Genomic DNA, 21,612 nt, shown 5'->3' on the forward strand with positions numbered 1-21,612 from the left:
TTCTGTGTCTTTTTCTTTCCCTTTCTCTTAGTCTCTTTTTTTTTGTTGCTCTCTCCGTCTCACTTTGTCTCTCCTCGTCTCTCGATCTTTTTCCCCATCGATTCCGATCCGCAAACAAAGCCGTCATTTTGCGGGGCGTCGAGGCAACGTAGGAGGTTCGGAAGGAGGGCTCACTTGTAAGTGGTGGTGACCCTGTTCTGCCGGTAGTCGTCCCAGGAGGCGTACTCGTAGAGCACCTCGGTCCTGTAGGGCGTCCAGGGCATGACGTAGAGCCGGTCCCCGGCCTGCAGGGGGTCCTTGCACCAGGCCCCCGACTGATGCTCCGCCTCCAGCTGGGACGACGCCGGCTGGACGCTCAGCAGCGCTCCGGGACACACGAAAACTGCCGAGGGGCCAGAAAGAAGGACGTGAGAGGGACGGACGCGACAAACTAAAAGGACGGACGACGGGCACAGAGACTGGGAGGGAGACAGTGTTGGGAGGAACAGGTCCCGAGTACCGTAAGAAACAAATAACGATTTGTAACTCGACCGTCGTTACAACACGGCGCGTTATTCTGCTACATTTTAAAAGCGGACGACGCGTCACAGTGTCTTCTTTGTCGGTCTCTTCTCTGATACGCCGGCGACACCGCACTCATATGAAGCTCCAAAGTAGAATTGAATCATGTGACGGTGGTGCCGTCTCAAGCCCATAGTACGAGGCTGCGTAATTTGTCCTTACCGATATTCTGCCTACCCGATCTACTCGCGTCCAAGCCGAATGTACAACTATAAGATAAAATACTGAATTCGGGAGGTCAGTTTACATGCGCGTATTTGATGGCGTGTCACCAGTAGCGAATGGTCGCCAGGACGTAAGAGGGGGTGCGGCTTATACGGGAACAACGGAATGAACGGGGTAAACGTGAGCATAGAATTGAAGGCGAAGCGTGCCGGAGTTGAGTTGAAATATTGGTGCCGAAGGGATGCCAGACAGTCGCTCGTGATTTTGGATCGGCTTCGAAGGGCAGGAAGACACTTTACGTTGACAAAAACGGCGACCGGATGATGGAAGTACCGTATCTGAGTCCTGCTACTGGTATTTCTGGAAACCGGTGCTATTTATTTCCCTAGGGGACGCAGACCCCCTTACACCCCCCAAAAAAGGCCCTGAAAAGAGATGGACCAAGGCTGCACTTGCACAAGACACACCACAGGAAGGGGTGCTCTGACAACCCAGGCGCTCGTCAAATCCATTTTGCAATACGCCATGCCCGGAGACCCGGAAACGGAGAAGGAAATCTTGAAACGAGACAGATATCAAGGGTCTGGGTTGCGTTTGTTTACGTGCTCTCGAGATGGCACAAGCCAAGAAATATTCCACAGCTTCACGTTTCTTGAATAGTCTGGCTATTTCGAAGCGGTTTTCTGAGGGCGCTTTCATTGTGAGTAGAACCGGACAGTTACTCTGGGAATAACGCGCTTCTTTCAAGCGTGGATCATCCGGGGGCAACGAAATGACTTCTTAAACGAGGAACTCTTTTCCAGTTCCGCTCCCAACACTGGAGTGAGTGAGCGAAAGAGAGCCAGAAAGAGGAAAAATGCGGGGCAGGGGCGTGAGGATGGAATGCAGGAAAAATGGCGCCGGATGCAAAGAGAGACAATAAAGAGACGCGGAGGGCTTGGAGACACCAAAGGCGATGGCGTTGGGAGGCGTGTGGGCGTGCGTTTCTTCTGCGCGCTGCAATGAAAGTTTTGGCCAGTTACGGGTCGCTGGCGGTTAGTGCGCCCTGAGGTAGAAATCGGGGGGCCGAGGGGGGGGGCGAGGGGAGGCCGAGGGGAGGCCGAGGGGGGCGGGGCTACATGTGGCCTTGAAGTGAATGAGAGGGCAGGTTAGTCCACACAAACATCAAATCATCCAAAAACAAAATGGACGCTTCACAAGAACCTTCTCACGCGGGCATGCAAGAGGGCATGCACGCGCGAACACGCATCCACAACAAGTTTTGGTCTTATTTTTCCCATGAAGATAAATAAGGGGCTCTGCCTATAGGGGGAGAAACATGAGCAGAACGGAGGTTGGATGGAAAGAAAGAAGGAACAAAATAGGAAGGAAGGTTGGTAGGTTCGGGAAGGAAGGAACAAAAGATTGAGGGAAGGAAAAAAGGAAGGTTAGGGAGGAAGGAAGAAATGGTGGATAAAAGAAAAGCATGACAAGTTGGAAGTCAAAAGGAATGAAAACAGCAAGGAAGGAAGGAAAAGGAAGGGAAAAAAAGTAAAAGCAGGAAGGGAAGCAGAAAAATAAGAAAGAAAGGAGAGGAGAGAGGAAGAAGGGGAGGAATAAAAGATAGTTGGGATAAAGGAAGGGAAGGAAATGGGGGCAGAAAAAAGGGTAAGCAGCAAAATATCAAGGTAGGGAGAATTTAGAGGGAAAATAAACTAAAGGATTAAAATAATGAAAAAAGCAAGTAAGGGAAAGGAAAAAAGGTAGTAAAATAAAGAAAGCAGTGAAATGTAAGGGAAGAAAGAAAGAACAAGAAAAAAAAATAAAGGAGCAAAATATGAATAAAGAAGGGAGAAAGAGAAGAAAGAAGGGAGGAATAAATGAGAGTAAACAAGTGTGCAGAACCTGCATCAAATTGGATAAAAGCACAAATTTCCATACAATGAGGGATGGGGTGAGGAATAAGGGGGGGGGGGCAACATCCAGCATGACTACAAACAAGGTCCTAGGGAAGGAGAGAGAGAAAGAGAAGCAAAAGGAGAGAGAGTAACAGAGAACGAGTCGGAAACGGGCAGAAAAGTTGGACGACGGACACAGAAAGAGCAAGACGCAAAGTCATACAAAAAGAGAAAGTGAAACAAAAATAGCAAGACAGAAAGAGGGAAACAAAAAGTGAGTGAGATAGAAGGCAAACAGAAAAGAGCAGCAGAGAAGAGAAAAGCAGAAAGTGATAGAAGACGAGAGAGCGAGAGAGAGAGGGAGAGAAAGAAAACTCAAAATAGTGAAAAATCGAAGAGAACAGAGAGACAGACTGGTAGAAAAGACAGAGAGAAGTGAGTGAGAGACGGACTAACAGAAAAAGACAGAGAGAGAGGGAAAAAGAGAGAATTGGGACGCGGTCGGGGAAAGGAGATCAAGATGCTACAACGTGTGGTCTTTACCTTTTTGGTCCACTTCTACTCAGGCATAGGGGAAAAAAAAGAGTGAGAGAAAGAAAGAGAAATCAGAGGGGGGAGGGGCAGAGAAAAGAAGAAATGAAGGAAGCCAGAATGCCAGCCAGAAAAAAAGAAAGGAAGAAAGAATTGCACATTTTATGAGTTCCATTTTTTGGGTGCCCCTGCTCCCTTAGCCCCGCCCACACCTCCCCATAGCCCAACCCCCACTCCTCAAACCCCGCCCCTTTCCCCGTCCCTTAGCGGAGCTCCTGTGGAGAGAAGAGAGCGACTTCCGGTTTCGCCGTTCATCTGGAAAAGAAAAGGAGCCCCACGCAGAGTCACACCCCCCAGTCCGCACCCACGCTCGCTGAGGAGAGAAAAGAGGATTATAGTTCTGTGCAAGAAATGCAATTCTAATTCCCAGGCCGACATCGTGGGGGAATACGGCGCGTTTGCTACCCGAGCGCCGCGCTAACTCTCGGCTGCAAAACAAATTCTTGGTTGAGCGTGCGTGGCCCTTCTTATACGTGCCCTCCCCGAACTTTTGCCGCGCGCCGTTCCATGCAAAAAGACAAACGTTGGCTCCTGTGATCGATTGCCCGCTTTGATTCGAATCTTTCTCAAATTTGCCTCTGGATTTAAAAAGAAAAATAGCTCATTTAGATCCTATTTGTTGAAGAATAATCCCCCCAAAAATAGATAAAGGTCGTTTGACTTGTGATATTTTCCTTTCACTAAGAACAAAAAAAGGAGGCTCTAACTATCAGACATTCAAAACATTCAATCATTTGGTTGAAAAATGTCCAAAATAAGGAGGAATGAGGTCATTCTTTCCATCAGTCTTCTTTCCCTTTCAATCATGACAAAATAGGCTATTATTCTAAGCCGCAACATTTCCAAAAGTAACGGCTCATTTTTCTTCAAAAATGATCAATAGTCAATTCAAATGAGGGCATTTTGCACCAGACAATTTCTTTTTGAATCGTTTGAAAAACTTCTCGTGACACACGTGACCGATTTCTTGTTACCAAGAACGAAATTGGTTGCTTTTATTTGATTCTTCATTAAATTTAGCTCTAGATTTAAAAACAAAAATGGCAAAATTGGATCACGTTTGTTAAAGAATAATCCCGACAAAAAAAATAGATCAAGGATTGGGTCCTTTGACTTGTGATATTTTTCCTTTTGATAACGGTAAAAAAAGGCTCGTTTACTTCGAACCAAATCGATTCAATTTAGAAATCAAACTACAATGTTGTTTCATTTTGATGAATATAACCCCCAAAAATGTGGACAATTTTACATCTGATATCATTCCTGTTCATCACAAAATAATCGGGTCTTTTTATTCCTACCCTCTGAAAATTCGATCGAATCAAAAGCCACGAAATTTTGAAAAAAGAACCCCCCAAAAATGACAAAATATACCAAAGAATCAGGTCATTATACATGTGTTCTATTTTTTTACCAAGAATAAAAACAGGGTCCTTTCATTTTACCCTCCAAAAATGGAGCATTAGATTCAAAAAGATAACTTTGTCATTTCAAAGGGGAGAAAAAAACAAAATAGATATTTGACTAAAACAAATTCAAAGTAAGTTGCTTGTATTTTGACCTTTGTAAATCGGGCTTCACATTTACCAAAAGGCTCACTTCACATGGAATACGATCTCCTACTCATAATTCAAACAAATAGGGACATTCTCTCCTAATCCCTTTAAACTTGGGCATTGAATTGAAAAAACAGAAAATTGGGTCAACCCCAAATAAAAAATAAGAAGGAAAATTTGGGTCATTTTACATGTGCTTTGTTTCCTTCTAATAATTATATAAAAAAATGGGCTACTTTTAATTTATTCTTCTAAAAATTGGGCTTTCCGTGAAAGAAATACAAATTTGGGTCATTTTGTCCAACAAGAATCTTAAAAATGACAATTTTATAGATAATAGAGTCCTTTTGTTTTAACCCTACAAAATTAGGCATTAGATTTAAAAACAAATTAAAAAACGAAAAAACATAAAAATGATGCCCCAAACAAACTCAAAACAGACAGGCGAAATAGCATTTCAACATCATATGTGAGAAAAACCAACAAAGAAATACTTATAGGGACAGTGTGTAATAATATAACACCCTACTGGGGCGGCAGTAGCTCAGGAGGTAGAGCGATCGTCTTGGGATCAAGGGATCCCAGTTCGAATCCCGGCTCGTCCGTGTTAGATGTCAAAGTGTCCTTGGGTAAGACACTGAACCCCTAATACCCCCAATAAGCAGGTTAGCGCCTTACATGGCTGCAAGGCCGCTATTGGGAAATGTGGAGCACATTGTAAAGCGCTTTGGGAAGTCATTGACTTGAAAAGCGCTATAGAAATGCAGATCATTTCATTTTCATTTCATTTAGTGCCTCCTAGTGGTACACTTTCATTCAATAAGAAGGCGATTTGAAATAAACGCAAAAACACACGAACTATCGGACCAATGTTCATTTCAGAAAGGTGGAGACATTTGGATTTCTTTTACATCGCTTTTACGTAACTCGTCGTCGCCGCCACTTTTTCCCGGCATCTTGTTGCTAGGCTGTTATCGTTTTGCCCTGGTTTTTCTTTGCATTAGACCCGGGGTGTCAAACTAATTTTAGCTTGGGAGGTTACGTGGGGGAAAAATGACTCTCACGGGAGCCGGACTATTTTGAGAGAGAGAGAGCAAAATAAATTGAAGGAGAGAGAAATAGAAAGAGAGAGAGAAAAAGAGTAAGTTTAGCTCCTGTCGTTTTGCGAGCGGCGCCCGGCTTTTTCAACATCAAGTGGACATATTTCAAACCGCAGCTCATTTTTCTCTGGTGCATCTCCGGGTGTCCTCGACGGGCCTGAACTGAGCGTACGGCGCCATCTAGCGCTCAAATATTACACGCCGTAGCTTTGGCTAGGAGTGCGGCGCGCGCCAATAGACGATCGTTCCCCTTTGATAAGGACAAGAAAAGATGGCCGCCCTCGGCGTACTTACTGTAAGGGACGCACTCGTACTTGATCTCCAGATATTTGTAGGTTCCGGGGCAAGGGTCCGGGAACACGTCTACCCCGGCCACCACCACGCACTGCGTCCTGTTGTTGCATCTGCGCCGCCGCCAGAGAAAAAATAGAGTTTCGTGACTGTCCGCTCTCCTCGCTATCGATTTCTTTTACGGGGAAAAGGAGAGCGAGTAGGCGGCTAATGGATTCAAGCCCAGTGATGAAAAGCATTAGCGGCGTGTGGTGTTTGGCCTGGCGCCGGCACGCGTCCCCCTAAACAATCTATGCTTTTACAGATTTGCTCTCTTACCCCTCTGGGATATTTTGATGCCGCAAAGCAGTCTGGGACTTGTAGTACAGGGACTCGTTTTAGACAGCGACTCCGGATGACTCGCTACAAAGGCCTGGTGTATATAAGGTTGATTTTTCCGTTTTATTTTCTGACCTCGCAGCAAAAGTTCTGCGGTCAAGATATAGTGGATGCAGCTGGAGTATCCATCTCTATATAGCGTAAGTCCACCCCTTTTATCCACCCATAAATAGTGGATGCAATAGTTGTACTGTATTTATCTATATATATATAGGGTATGTCTACAGTTGTATCTAATTCTATATGATGAATGCAACAATTGCATCTATCTATATATAGTTTATGTCTACAATTGTATCCATCCACACGGTAAATGTAAAAGATATATTCTCTATAAATGGTATAAATTAACAGCTGTATCCAGCCATATATAGTGCAAGTCCATTCATCTACAGTGGAAGCATTTATGGTGAATGTCACAATTGTATCTATCCACATATAGTGAATACAACAGTTGTAGTCATCTATGTGTAGTGTAAGTCTACAGTTTTCATCCATACATGTTGTAAGTCTATCGTTGTATCCATCCATATGTAGTGGAAGTACACAGTTATGTTTATCCATATATCGTGGATGCAACGTTCTATCCACCCCATCCCCTCTGTCTTTTTCTCTCTCTTTTTTTAGTCTGGCCCTCGGCAATATATATATTAAATCGGAAATAGAGAGAAAGGGTTCAAAGCAGTGTCAATCCATATTTAGTGAATGCAAAAGTTGAATCCACCCATAAATGGTGTAAATCCACAGTTGTATCCATCCATATATAGTGTCGATCTATAGTGGGACTTTGTAGGAATTCACGGCGGAATTGTTGGTGGCTACAGAATAGATGAACCTATTTTTTAAAGAAACTCACCTTTGAGCCATAATCTTGAGGGCGTCGGGCAAGTAGCACTGCGTGTTCTCCATCTGGAAAGGTTCGGCGTCGCAGATCTTGTCGTCGGTGCGGCCGTAGTTTGCCGTCTCCACCATCACCACGTCGCTGCCCGGGCAACGCAGCTCGATGGGGTAGCCCTCGCACGCTAGCTCTCGACGTAGCAGCCCGAAAGGCATGGCGGCGCGGGACGTGGCTGCCACGACACATCCTTTATTACGCATACTCGATATACGGATGTTTTTTTTTTTTTTTTTATTGTTCGAAAAAGATCGCCGGACCCTTGTTATTCTCTCGTGTAGATTATTTCAGTTCCTCGCTCTCCGGATTCTCCAGAAATCTCTTTTTCTTTTTAGATCGTTTCAATTCCCTGCTCTCCGAATTCCCTCCAAACTACTTTACAGAGGTTTTAAAATCACTGCACCGATAGACAATAAATGGAATACAAGTTAAAATGAATACGAGAAAAATAAATACAAAGAAAAATGAATGCATCTATTTTGAAGTCAAATTGTCTTCTAATTATTTGGCATTGAAATATTCATGAAAATTAAATCAAGTTATTAGAATGTTGAATTCAACGATTCGACCGAGCATGAAAAAAACCCCAATACAATAGACTTCCTGTCAAAATGAGCTCTAAATCTGTCAACAATCAGCTGTTTACGTTTGATTGGTGACCCTACCTGTCCTAGTTATGCAAATTAGCGCTAAACTAGAAGGTTTTAGAAGGGTAGTTATTGCCTTCTTTGCATCCCAGACATTCCAAACACTTCTTTATGGTTTATGATGTCTGACCCTACTTATGCTAACTAGCTATTATATTTTGCAAATGAGCTTCAGAATATTATTATTGATAGTAGGCCTGTAGTTATTATATATATATATATTTAGCATTCCTCACATTCTTAACATTTCTTTATGGATAATTGGTTTTATTTGCATAACTACTACAGAATAGTGTCATAAACCACTCATAAGCCATAAATGTACGCTAGCTAGGTCAGGAACTCAAAGAACGCAATGACGACAACCCTTAATCGTACCTTATAGCTCGTTTTCATACATGGAATACTTTGTTTGCAGAAATACCACAGGCAGGGGGTCATAAATCAACTGACCTTGTTGGGAGGGGGCCACGTAAGCCAACGTCAGCACGCACGCGCCCAGGAAGAAGCACAGCCGCCGGGTCGCCATGCCGAGGAAGGAAAAGGAAGGAAGCCTTTGCTCGTCACACCCACCCTTGCCTGAGGAAATGGGGGGATGCATAGGTGGAGGTGAGCATTGATTTTGAATTAGAAGCACGTACCGAGGGGGGGGGGTAGTTTGTCGACGACAGACGGCAAGAAAGCGAGATAACGTTTGAGCAATCCAGCCTCAAGTCTCTCCATCTGCTGTTACCATGGCGACAGTCTAGGAATGGAGAGCGGGGGAGGGGGGGCACGCCGGGTTTGTGTACGTCTGCGTAAATACGAGGCCCGCGGCCGTTACTCCTCCGTGTCGACGAGAAGCGAAAATAGATTTTCTCCGCAATGAATTCCATTCCTGGCACGTTTTTGGCGTCTCGACACGCGGGGTTCGTACGCGTGCTCGAAATCCTTGAAAATGCTTGAATTCCGACAAGTCGACTTTAAAGTGACGTCGACGCTGCTCTCAGGCGGCTTCGCTTTGCCATTGTATTTCTTCCCTCGTCATTAACGGCAGCTGGCATGAAGTTATAAGAGGCGTGATGGTTCCCTACGGGTTGTGCCCGAGGGAACAGGTGCATGCTACACCTAAACGCGAACCACTACGAAATGTGTAAGAGGGCATGGATTGGATAGCAATTCTGGACGTTTATTTTTGGCCGTGCATAAAATGAAGCTGGCGTTTCCCGGCGATATATTCTATGGAAATGCTAAAAATGACACTTAAATGGGCACTCGTAATATTCGGATCAACAAATAGATTAGAGATTTACTTGAGATCTAAAAATGTCTGTGTCTCGAGCGGTAACCTAAACACGCGGCAGTACTTGGAACTTTGGTACCTATTCGATTCAAATAACCGTATAAACGACAAATGGAAAGATTTTTATGACAAGAGTTTCAGAACAAAAGCCAAGCGAGACGAACCGGAAAAGCAGCAATGGAACGAAAATACGAATACTTCATAAGAATATCGACTCGAAAATCCAAATACCTTCCATTTCGCATTGTTTTGAAGATAAAGTCAGCGATGCAAATAAAGTGTCAAGTGTCCCTCAGTTGCCATAGTGTCAACAGATTTTTGTTTTTGTTCAGGAACAGTCACAAAATTGCAATTTGGGTTGCAACGCGTTGCTCTCTGCAAAGTGAGCTTTCTTCGTGTGTTTATGTAAATGTGTGGTGTGGTCACAGCGGGAGACCACTTAACCATACATATTACACCCGGCATGATCTTTTTCTGTTACTGAAAAAAAGTCTACACTGCGCTTCACCTCCTGTTGGTCTCTGCCATCTTAAGCTTCTGGTCGAAATGGACGCAAAGATTTGGCAGTGAGGGTGAAAATACTGTAATACTAGACATTGAGTGGTACAAATGGCATATGAAAAAACGGCCTAAAATCCCATTTTTACTCACAATGACAGGTACACAGATTTGCATAGCGCATTCTGATAGGTAAAACAGTCCCTCCACTTCTTTCACCAAGTTCTTTTACCGACATCCAGTATGCATTTTAAACCGCTCGGGTGAAGAAGTGGAGAAATTGTTGAAGCTATCGGAATGCACGATGCAAATCGGTGTTTCAGAAAAAAGCGTGAGTAAAAAGAGTGTGATACTGAGATCAGCTCTAATGCCTTTTCGCGTGTCATCCGTGCCACTTGCGGTCTAGCGGTAACGTTTGGCGTGCTCCCGGACGGAGCGCCGTCCAAATTGGATTCCTGTTGCAGTAAAGACATGCCCTAAGTGGATAAGAGCCCCAACAAATCTACATGATTAAACACAGTAGCCCTCTTCTTTGAGTCTGACACGCCTTATGGATGGAAAATGTATGCCAAAAGATTATTTTTGGGGGGTTTGCATTGTCATTCGGTGCGGCTCGTCGTCTGGAAAATAGAGCGTTTGCCAAGCGCACCTTGCGTACCGTGGCGGTCACAACACGACAATTTCAAGAGAAAGCACGTCGGGCGGTTCAACGAAAAGGAGTCTGACTCGCCTCGGTAAGATTCCAGTTAACCTTCGAGCCAACACGGTTTCGATGGCTCGCGTTGTACATTTTCTACACTTATATTCAGCTATAAGACGGAGCTGGAGAGTCTTACTAGACTCTGCCGGACGCATTTGAAATTAAACGCCGTTGGGAAAAGTTAAAAACGACAAACATCAGTCGTTCAAATTCTTGAAAATCATTAAGTTCTTGCGTTACAGACTTTGCAGCTGATCACTGAATGCATGTACTTGATCAAAAATAATTGGAGTTTGATTCGAGCCTGTTGTTGCTTTACGGCAGCGGTTCTCAAATCGTGGGGCGGGGCCCCCGTGGAGTCTCTGTCAAGGGGGGCGCCTTTGATCTTTGGAAGTTGTTTTGGTTTGAACTCTCCGAGAACAAATTGAAACTACACCTCCACCACACTAGGGGGAACATTTCCGTTGGGGGCGGCGCGACAGGCTTTTTTATTTTAAAATAATCGAGAAGCACCGGTTTACAGGGATAAAATGTGTTGATTTGATTTTAATGGATTATTTATTCCCCTGTCCCTAAAAATGGACAGGTTTATGTTTGGATTGATGTCCCCACTGACAGAGCACTGTGCCGAACGGTCCCGATACGCAATCGCTCCGATAATGAATTTTTCATAGTACCAATTACTCCAACGTTTGTTGTCCTTTTCCACATAAGTGTTTCAACTTCACGTTAAATCTTAAAAGATCAAGTATGACTCCGCTAGGGGCAGCACGGCGGCGCAGTGGTTAGCACGTGTGCAGCACGCTTCTGAGGTCATGAGATCGAACCTTCCTGGGTGGAGTTTGCATGTTCTCCCCGTGCTTGCGTGGGTTTCCTCCGGGCACTCCGGTTTCCTCCCACATTCCAAAAACATGCATGTCAGGTGAATTGGCCGCTCCTAATGGTCCTTGGGTGTGAATGAGCGAGTGAGTTGTTCGCACTGTGTGCCCTGCGACTGTCTGGCAAGCGGTTGAGGGTGTCCCCTGCCCACTGCCTGATGATTGCTGGGATGGGCTCCAGCACCCCCGCGACCCTACTGAGGATAAGCGCTGCGGATAATGGTTGGATGGATGGATTACTCCACTAACTGTTTTAATAGTCTGCGACGAGTGGACCATCAACCCAATCGTTTGTTGCAGCCCTAGTAAATTCACGGTACTCGGCGCGGCGACGCTGACCTACAAAACAAGCGCGCTCTCGTGCACACATCAGGTCGCTTTACAGTCGCGCTAAATAAATCATGCGCCCGTAGCGGTCTATCGCCCCCCGAACCCCCCGCCCCCCAAAAGGACCGTAAGGAAGACGGACGGGTAGAACGCGAAGCGCGCACGCTGCCGCAGCGTCGGCGACCGAGAAAATGGCCGCCGGAAAACAACCCAGAGGAGAGCGGATTCGGAGAAGGAGGGACGCGTCGACGCGGCGGCGGATATGACCTGACGCTCGTCAGGACAGAGAATAATAATAATACCGACACTAGCCGACACTAGATTTTCCTATTTTGTATAGGAGCACGGGGGTCTCCAAGGTGGCGGCCCCTAAGGACAGTTGAGGCGCAACCGCTAACTGTAAGCCAAACCTGTCACGTTAACGGCAATAGAGAGAATCTCCAAGATATTCATTTGCAACGGTCATTTCAACCCGACATAATCCCGTCGCATTGTTGGCTTAAGTACTCATGGATGCTAACTCCCTAGCAAAACTCGCCATTTGAAAGTGATTTTGCTGATCTAAATGGCCAGATACCATTTTTTTAAAAGCCAGCTAGCTAGCGAGCTAGAAAGGAAGCCAAATTTTAGCTTGCTAAATAACAGAAAAGGTCAAATGTTAGCTCGATAGCACGAAAAAAATGTAGAAAACTAACGAGATGGCTTGCTAAATAGCTAAAAAAGTAGCTTGACAGTGAGATGGAATGGTAAATGGGTAAAAAAGGAAGCTATGTAGCTAGCTAAAAGAGTAAACGGCCACCGAAATGGCCAGATACAACATTTAAAAAAGCCAGCGAGATAGCTCGAAAGAAAGCTAAAATGTTGCTTACTGAATAGCATAAAAGGTTAAACGTTAGCTAGATAGCATGGAAAAATTGTAAAACCTATCTAGATAGCTTGTTAAGTCGCTAAAAATATGCAAAGATATCTCGCTACAAAGCTAAGAATGAGCCTGATAGCTAGCTAAAAAAACAGCACATGATATGCTCATTCGCCTTATAAAACCCATCGATTGGAATTTAGTTGGTTGTATTTCCTTCAAATGAATCCATAAAAAGATGAATACATACATTTGTTTAATACATGAATAGATTCTAATTCTATTCTTTGCATTAATTGATTAAAAATAATTACTTATACTCGAGTCCATGAACTGGAATTTATTTGAATTTTATTAATAACAACTTATCATCTTATTACGATGTTGTTACTCTGTTATTACTCGGTTCATGATTAAAAATAGAATGAAATAGACTCAGTCGACCAATAAGTCAAAAATCATTTTACTTGAAAATCACAATGACCCCAGTGATTTTCTGTTTGGAGCAACATTTCATGTCTGCATCTTTCTCTTGCACTGACTTTTCTTTCAACTTCTCAAAATGTTTGAAAAAAGTACTTTCATTATTCACTCCAAGTATTTGCAATCATTAAACCCTAAAAATATGCATTTCAATGATGATTTTGTATTCTGGAGGACTTTTTGCTGACACACATTCTCAATTTGACTGCCTTCCTAAACTTGCGTAGGCCTTTTATAATTGGATAAACTTGACTAAATTCCGTTATGTACATATAGGTTATGAATTTATAGTTTGACTTGCTATCTAGTTCCAATTCTACCTCTCCTTGTCGTACTTATCCACCCTGTTAGAAAGACTACAATTCCTTAAAAGCCAATTACAGGAAGTGACAGCCTTTATTTTGGCGGGATTTCAACGGTGGTAAAGGAAGTCACCTTCAACTTGAACTCTCATTACATTTTAGTTTATTTTAAGTGTTTTATAAGTTTATGAGTTCTGCCCTGTCGTGGCACAATATCAAAAATATTTACCGAGTACGATTCAAAAAATCGTATTAGACGAAGTTCTTAAAGTTTTCGTTCATCTGTTGAAAGATCGCTAAAAGTTGATCAGCTAAAGCGCTACGGCGAGATGAGCTAAAAGAAAAAAAAACACTGTGTTAGCCTCCAAAGAAATATAACAAAAATACTACCATGAAAATACTCGCAAAATTCTACTGAAATACTCAAAAATACGACTATAATAATAAAACTGCATGCAGCGCTCCAAAAATCCAACAATAATTATTCTTTCGAATCAGTACAAAAATACTAATACGGGAAAAACGACAAGGATACGACCGCAGAAATACTACAAAATACAAAAATAAAACTTCAGTATTGCTACAGAAATACGAGAGATACGCAACCAACAAAAACCCAACTGCAGAAATACTTCCAAAAAACTATAGTAGTACTACAAAACTAAATATCAAATTGACTGCTTCAAAACAGGGAGCTCTTACATCATTTTGCTCTTATTCTGAAAATAAAAGCATTCTACTGAAATACTGCTGCAGAAATATTACCCAAGAAATACTACAAAAATACATATAAATATATATTGAGCTTTGTTTTTGTCAACTTATATATCCTAATAAGAAATACGCTTGAGTCAAATGAACCCAAATAACAATTCATCCCACGCTTGACCCAAATGAGTACGTTTTGGACCCATTTTTGGTGAATTCCAGTGCGTGAAATGTCTTATCTCGGAGCCAAATCTTCCCTGGCTCGCATTTCCCCATTCTTCTCTCACACACATTGTAAAGTATCGGTGCCGAGGAAGTGGAGCGAAGACGCTGATGGGCCTTGACAAAGAAGCACCGCCCGGGCGGGGCGCCCCGCCTCGACAGGGGGGGTTGAACGCACCTCCGGGCCACCGGGCGGCCTACTTGGAAAAGCGGCGAGCTTTCGGTCCGCCGGTTGACGCCAAACTCGCCCACAAAAGAAAGGCTCCGAACGCTAACGATGAAAATATTGACGTTGAAGCAAAGCGCCGGTGAAAAGTCACGCGGATGGACCGGACACCCCCATAAAAGCCAAAGAGCGAGTAACGGCTTCCCGCCGGAGGCAAATTTGCTAGCGAGCGCAAAGTGACAAAACGGGCGCGCTAGCCGCTAATGGACCGGCGAACGCGGGAGCGTGCCCGAGGGGGCGGAGCCGCGAGGAGGCGTGGCCACGAAGGGGAGGGGGAGGAGTCGGACGGAGAGCCCGAGTCTGACGACGGGAAAAAAACGTCGAGACCCCGGGTTTTATATTTCCTAGTTGCTATGACGACGGTCGTGCACATTTTCAGATATTTTTCAATAAAATGTAAATATTCTCCGTTTCTGTAGCGCTTTTCAAGTCACTGAAGACCTCCCAAAGGGCTTTACAATGTGCTTCACACTTACCCATTCACTCACACACACACCGATATCAATGTCAGCCATGCAAGGCAACAACCTGCTTATCGGGGGCTTTAGGGATTCAGTGTCTTGCCCAAGTACACTTCGACATACAACTCAGAGGGGAGCCGGGAATCGAACCTGTGACCTCTTGATCCCAAGACGAGCGCTCTACCTCCCGAGCCAATGAAAAATTATGAAACAACAATTTCAAGGAGGAGGGGGCGACCAATCTCAGGATAATATAATCTATTTGTATTAGCCAATGACAATAATCGTTAGAAAGATTCTGACATTTTATGTACCTCATAATAAATGAACAGTATTTTGGTCGTGTACTTTGTTTTTCTGTAAAAGTCGTCGCTCGATTTGGTTGCGTCTCCTCTCTACCGATCTGTCATTACAATATATTTTGATTTTCTGTAGGAGAATTAGCCCAACTTGGTCGTTTCTCCTCTCTAACTCTTCCAAATGAAAATGTTTTGTTTTTCTCTGGAAGGAGTCGCTCAATTTATTCGTGTGTCTCTCTCTTTCTACTGATCTGCAATTACAATATAATTTGTTTGTTTTGGATCCTCTCTACCTCTTCCTAATCTAAACGTACTGTATTTTGATTTCCCATCGTTGTAGCCCATCTTGGTCGTGTCTCCTCTGTACCTCTTCCTAATTAAAATAGCTTTTATTTCCTATAAACGCAGTATCGCAAGATTGTCCTGTCTCCTCACAATAAATCCCTAATCAGAATATTTTTAAATTTTCTATATAAGTAGTACCATAACTTGGTCTTGTCTCCTCTCCAACTCTTCCCAATTAAAATGTTTTGTTTTTCTTCAGAAGTAGTCGCTCAATTGAGTTGTGTCTCTCACTCTACCTCTCTGCAATCACAATATATTTTGTTTGTCTATGGAAATAATAGCACAGCTTAGTCGTGTCTCCTCTCTTCCTAATCAAAACATGTTCTGATTTCCTATAGAAGTAGTGACAAACTTGGTCCTTTCTTCTCTCCACCGCTCCCTAATTAGAATATATTTTGATTTTCTGTCGAAGTAGTAGCACAACGCGGTCGTGTTTCCTCTGCGCCTATCCCTAATTAAAATATTTTGTGTATCCTAGAAGTAATACCACATGGTTGTGTCTCCTCTCTACATCTTTCTAATTCGAATATGTTTTGATTTTCTCACGGGTAGAAACGCAACTTGGCCGTGTCTCCCCTATACCTCTCCATAATTAGAATACGTTTTGCTTTTCCAAGTAGTAGCACGACTCGGTCATGTATGCTTTCTACTCCCCCCTCATTAAAATATATTTGGATTTCCTGTAAAAGTAGTAGGACAACTTGGTCGAGGTTTGCCCGTTAGCAGAATTGGAATTTTTGACGTTCTTCGGGATATATTTGGATGATGTACCGAAATAAAGGAAAAACTGTACTTAGAATTTCTATACACGTAATAACATAAATTGGTCATGTATTCTCTCTACCTCTTCATGAGTGTGAGGCACTGGAGAGCTTTTCTTCAGAAAAAAATTGTATTATTCAAAGAAGAGTGATTTTTTTTTTCCACGAGCCAAAGTTAAAAACAAACAATATTATGAGAATTTAAACAAAATACCTAATGAGGTATTATTTTACCATAATCAGCCCCATGGCTCAGGCTAATTTTGCTTTTTTTTTAAAGTATACATTTTCTTTTTTTTTTTACCATACTCTACTGGTACTTGATACTAATACATATATATGTAAGTTATGTAAAAAACTTTGATGTCCTGTTTTTTTCCAAGTCAAATATATTCAAATAAAATTTCTACATCAATGTGCGAGCGTTGCATTCAATTACCCCTTCCGATCAAGCAAATACTCGATTACTTTTGGGTGAAGGTTACGAGGCAGACATCCTGTCAACTGCTGAGCACCCCCCTTGCCCCCCCACGCCCAGTAACATTTCACCCCCCCCCCCCCCCAAACGATGTAGTCTCATTGAGTCAATCTCTCGCTCGATGTTAAGCTTTTTCTGTTCGCGTTTGCTAGCCAATGAGAGACCCCCCCAGCAAACACCCCCCCCATTAATATTTTACGACACGACACTATGTACTCATTGATGCCAGAAAAGGGGTCAAATAAAAATGGACGCCATCTTTTTGCTCATGTACTGATCATCCTATTAGATTTATAACATTTTTATTCTTCAGTGGGTGGGGGGGGCACTGAAAAAACCCCATAGAGGGGCGGGGTCATGGCGATCTTACCGTCAATCCTCCTCCTCCTCCTGCTTCTTCTCGTTCACTGCGTCTCCATCCTCCCGTCTCGATGCAGCAAGCGCTCCTTTTGGGGGGGGGGTCCAGCAATAGCCCCCCCTCCCTGATCTCCTTTTACCGGACCTCGGTCCACGCCAAAACGCGTCACGTCGCTATCGTCGTCGTCATCATCATCATCATCATCATCAAAAGCTCCGGGGGAAAAAAAAGAGGATGAGGACCTTTTAGGGCTTAGATCTTGTTGCCATGACGACGCATCCTCCTCCGTCGCATCCTCTCCAAAATGGCGTCGATGCAGGGAGGATGATTTCCACGCAAAAACGGGGGAAAAAAATCCTGCGAGACGTTTTGGGCTTGCGCGCTCCGGTTTCCCTCCGCTTGTTGCGCGCTCTGTGTGTCGGGAGCGCGCCGCGCCCCCCCCCTGCCTGCCTGACTCGCTGCGGGTGCGCGCTCGTGCGCGCGCACGAGGAGCGGGAGTGTTTGTGAGGATCAAGTGGAGTCAATCAGGAAACGGAAAGATAATAGTCAATAAAATCAAAAACAGATCCGATCAATAAAATCAATTGGAATTGAATTAAAAGTAAAAATGACCCAAGACTTTTGTTTTATTTCATTTTTATAATTGTTTATTATATTTTGTATTTTTCTATTATCGAATATTTTTTTCTATTATTGGTATATATATAATGTGTCTTTTTTATTTTTAAATAACTAAATACAATAAAATTGAATAAAAATTAAATACACATGGATGAAATAAAAAAAACAAAATTTTTAATTCATAATTTTGACCTTATTGTTATTTATTTTTATATAAATGGATATTTTTAAGATTTAATATGAATAAAAATGAAAACATTAAAGCAAAATAAAAAATTTGTAAAATAGGTTTTTGAATCGGTAAATGGAGGTCAATTAAAAAATAACGACTAAAACTAATTTCAAAATGTGTATTTTGTTTTCATATTGTATTCTATAGATACATCATTTCTTATTATGTAAATGAAAACATGTTTGTAATCAAAATGGATAAATAAGAAAAGATAAGAAATGTAAAATAGTTTTTTCAAGAAATAAAGTCAAACTAAAACCATAAGTAAACAAACAAATGAATAAATCGATTCAATGATATCAATTAAAAAAAAAAAACAAGAACCCGATGGGCCGGGGTGAACCCCCGGAAAGAGAAAAGCCGGCTACCCGTCGGGTTCAACAAAACGACACTAACGGCGTTGAATAATTCATCCTCTTCTCCGATAGCGGGAACAAAAAACACGACGCCCGATTCGACGGACCGCAAATAATAAATCCGATGTTGCTTACGATGTACTCTACAAGTTCAGGTCGCTTGAATTAGAAAAAATATATCAAGTAAATACTATTAAAAACGTGCCTTTTTTCAAAATCGGTTTGATCTCGACAACTTCAAAGCTTGTGCTGTATTTCTTCTTCTTCTTCGTAGACTATTTCTTTCATTTTCGACCGAGATTAGAAAAAGAAAGACTTCGATGAAGCAAAACTAGACACGTTTTTCTTTATTGACAGTATTTATTTCATTTGAAAAATAAAATAACACTTTTTAAAATGAGGAAATATGTCATACGATATCTTTCTATTTTAAATGTATACCTTAAATCAAGGGTGTCAAAGTCAATTCTACAGAGGGCCGGAACGCCAACCGAACCTTTGGTCGCGGGCCGAACAGGATCAATATTGATTGAATACGCTAAAACTTTCCTTTTTTAAAAATAACATCAACAAATATGAATTTAAAACAAACAGGAATATCATTCCAGAATAAACTATAAAAATGAAAATGTGAAAAAATTGAAAGTAGAAATAAAATGTGTGCTTTTTACTTTGGGAATTTGCTTTATTGAAAAACATCTCCATATTCTTCTTGAACTCGTCCACTTTCTGTATCTTTTCTCTGGATTTTTCAGCTTACTCTGAAGTTTTGTCTCGTAGCGGCATTTGACGTGAAATTCCTTAACGACGGCCACAAATAAGACACACGGATTTACCGGAAATGTCAGTGAACATCATTTTCTCGGCCGTTGTGGTTTTTAGTATCCGAGTATCATTTGAAAGTTATGGGGGTTTCATAGACCCGGGCCATTATAGTAGATGTATAGAAAATGATTTCACGGGCCGGATATAATTGTACGCCGGGCCGGATGTGGCCCGCGGGCTGTGAGTTAGACACCTGTGCCTTAAATGAACAATTTTCCTCCAACGGGGTCAAATCTTCTATTTTTGCAGTCGCTCATTTTACGAAAAATGATTTTCCGACGCAAAAAAAATATATTGATTATCTATTTATGGAATGTATTTATTTTTTTGATAGTTTTACATTTTTATAAATGATAAAAATATAAAATACAATACAGAAAAAAACAATTAAAATACATATGGAATTAAAAACGGATATAGAAATAAAATTAAATGAATACATGAAATATAAAATTAAAAATAAAGTAAAATAATAATAATATACAAATAAGGTTGAATTAAATTAATTCAATTAATGAATAAATGACTAAATACATCAAATCAAAATGTAATAAGGCATAATTAAAATGAAATAAAAGTAAAATTAATCTTTAAAATGAGCAAAATTGTCCTGTAATTGTGTTCATTTGAAGTAATATTCCCTCCAACAATTGTAGACCAAATATTTGTGCTGATTTGGAGTCATTGCTATAAGATTTCCCATTTGACCAAAAAATCATTGAATCCTGGAAAATACACTTTACATGAGCACCATCGATACCATTTTTTTCCCGATCAATTTGTTTTTGCTGATGAAAAGAAAGAATGGAAAAACAAACTTTTTAAAGCGGTTGAATTGACAGTGCCATGAAAACTGATTTGCCCCTTTCCCGGGCCAGGAAGTCCGCCTCTGAGGGTCTAAAGGACAGAAGCAAATAAAGGTTCCGGAGCGGCCGTGTCAAAGTCCGGATCGAAATCCAATTCGGATGCTGCGGTGTGACCTCAAATGGGCACTTCGTGCCAGAAAAGTCTCGAAAACGGCAGATTCAAAAGCATTTTGCAAAGAAGAGCGGGTCAAAATTCCTCCATAGCCTTGCGAAAGACCGGATCGTTCTCTCCTCCGGTTTTCCGCAGTCTCGCTTGAGTTTGTGTTGTCGGAGCGGGACGTCTATCGGCCTCGCCTCGAAACATATACGCGAGAGCAAAGAGAGTGGAAATAAGAGGGGAACACGTTGTTTATTTCACTCAAACATTCGGCCGTGTTCCCAAGTTGTCCGGGCAGACGGTCGCATTTATACCGTGTTTGCTCAGAGCCGACGTCTTGTTTTTCTCCAGTCGGGTGCTCGATCCGAGTCGTGGCGACTCAAAAATCGTCTTTATCGCTTGAGCAAATAGTTCGAATCCAAATTCTTATCGGTTAAGAAAACAGTTGAAGACGTCCCGACATGGCCAAAGTCCTGTCGGTCACGTACCCTCCAAATGCTTACTTGGTTTCCACAATAGTGTCTCCCTTCACGAAATGCAACTCCCCACTTCCGGTGGCACTCACGCAGCACCAAACCACGACATTCCCGAAAGCACGCTTGACTCGCGGCGCGGCACAAAGAGGTTCGTACTCCTCACCCGGTTGCCGCCGCGCGCGCTTCACACCCTCTGAGCCAAATCCATTCAACTTGGTCTCATCGGACCACAGGATATCTTTCCTTCGGCCGTCTAGTGGACGGCCTTCGGAAGAGGCTTCTTTCTTGGGCATTTGACGAGGCCCGCTTCATATGGTCTGAGTACTTCCAGGCTGACCTCTTCAATCTCTGCAGCAATGCGGACAGCACAACTGCCCCCGTCTTTCTCGGAGAGGATGCGGTCCACGTTCGCTCCGCTTCCAGTTGCGAGCGCATTCTTGTTTTTCAAAAAGCCGGAGGATCTCGGCCACGGAACCGCAGCGCAACTCCCGGGCGTTCGCAATCTTCTTGGAGCCTTGACCAGCCACGGTGTGCCATTTTGGGAGTTTCAGTGACCAGTGTGACAGCGTGTACTTCAAATTGAACCTTATTGCTCCCTACCTGAGACCTAATAAGAGTAACAAGTCACATGGTATTTCGGAGGGAAAATGACAAGCAGTGATTTGTTTGGAAAAAAAGGGGTGTCGTTATTTTGGGGCGTACTCGCTCGTGTTGCCAGGTGTTTAGTTATATTTTGAGTTTTTTTTCGGGAGAAAATAGATTGACACGGCTATATAAGCTTTACACAGACTTTCTTCTTTCTTCCGTGTGGTTCTATTAAACATGATCATGAAATCTCGGCAGAAATTTGAGGGCTCTACTCACTGTCGTGAATGTTCCAAAGGAGGCCCA

The 21,612-nt window shown here is 42.7% G+C and overlaps 1 protein-coding gene and 1 long non-coding RNA gene across 7 annotated transcripts in view; one reads left to right on the forward strand and one right to left on the reverse strand.

Moving 5' to 3' along the window:
- LOC148360372 (adhesion G protein-coupled receptor L1-like) overlaps positions 1 to 17,676 on the reverse strand; it is a 35,226-nt gene extending 17,550 nt beyond the window's left edge. For 2 of the 5 annotated variants that reach the window (XM_088341188.1, XM_088341185.1), the window contains exons 1-6: positions 17,261 to 17,676; positions 8,515 to 8,640; positions 7,376 to 7,589; positions 6,145 to 6,254; positions 3,147 to 3,161; positions 175 to 382 (exon numbers count right to left, since the gene is read on the reverse strand). In XM_088341188.1, the coding sequence (XP_088197314.1) occupies positions 175 to 382; positions 3,147 to 3,161; positions 6,145 to 6,254; positions 7,376 to 7,589; positions 8,515 to 8,590 (623 nt within the window). In that variant the 5' untranslated portion in view covers positions 8,591 to 8,640; positions 17,261 to 17,676. The remainder of the gene's footprint in view (positions 1 to 174; positions 383 to 3,146; positions 3,162 to 6,144; positions 6,255 to 7,375; positions 7,590 to 8,514; positions 8,641 to 17,260) is intronic. The other 3 variants (XM_088341187.1, XM_088341184.1, XM_088341186.1) reach the window with 2 other exon arrangements.
- Positions 1 to 21,612, forward strand: part of LOC148360373 (uncharacterized) — a 60,124-nt gene that overhangs the window by 14,462 nt on the left and 24,050 nt on the right. The window contains exons 4-5 of one of the 2 annotated variants that reach the window (XR_015851058.1): positions 8,480 to 8,670; positions 14,399 to 16,526. This is a non-coding gene — a long non-coding RNA (uncharacterized LOC148360373). Of the gene's footprint in view, positions 1 to 8,479; positions 8,671 to 14,398; positions 16,527 to 21,612 lie in introns of those variants that run through there. The other variant, XR_015851057.1, reaches the window with a different exon arrangement.

Source organism: Urocampus carinirostris, chromosome 8 (assembly GCF_059441175.1).
Source record: "Urocampus carinirostris isolate Australia breed hairy pipefish chromosome 8, RoL_Ucar_1.0, whole genome shotgun sequence".
NCBI lineage: Eukaryota > Metazoa > Chordata > Actinopteri > Syngnathiformes > Syngnathidae > Urocampus > Urocampus carinirostris.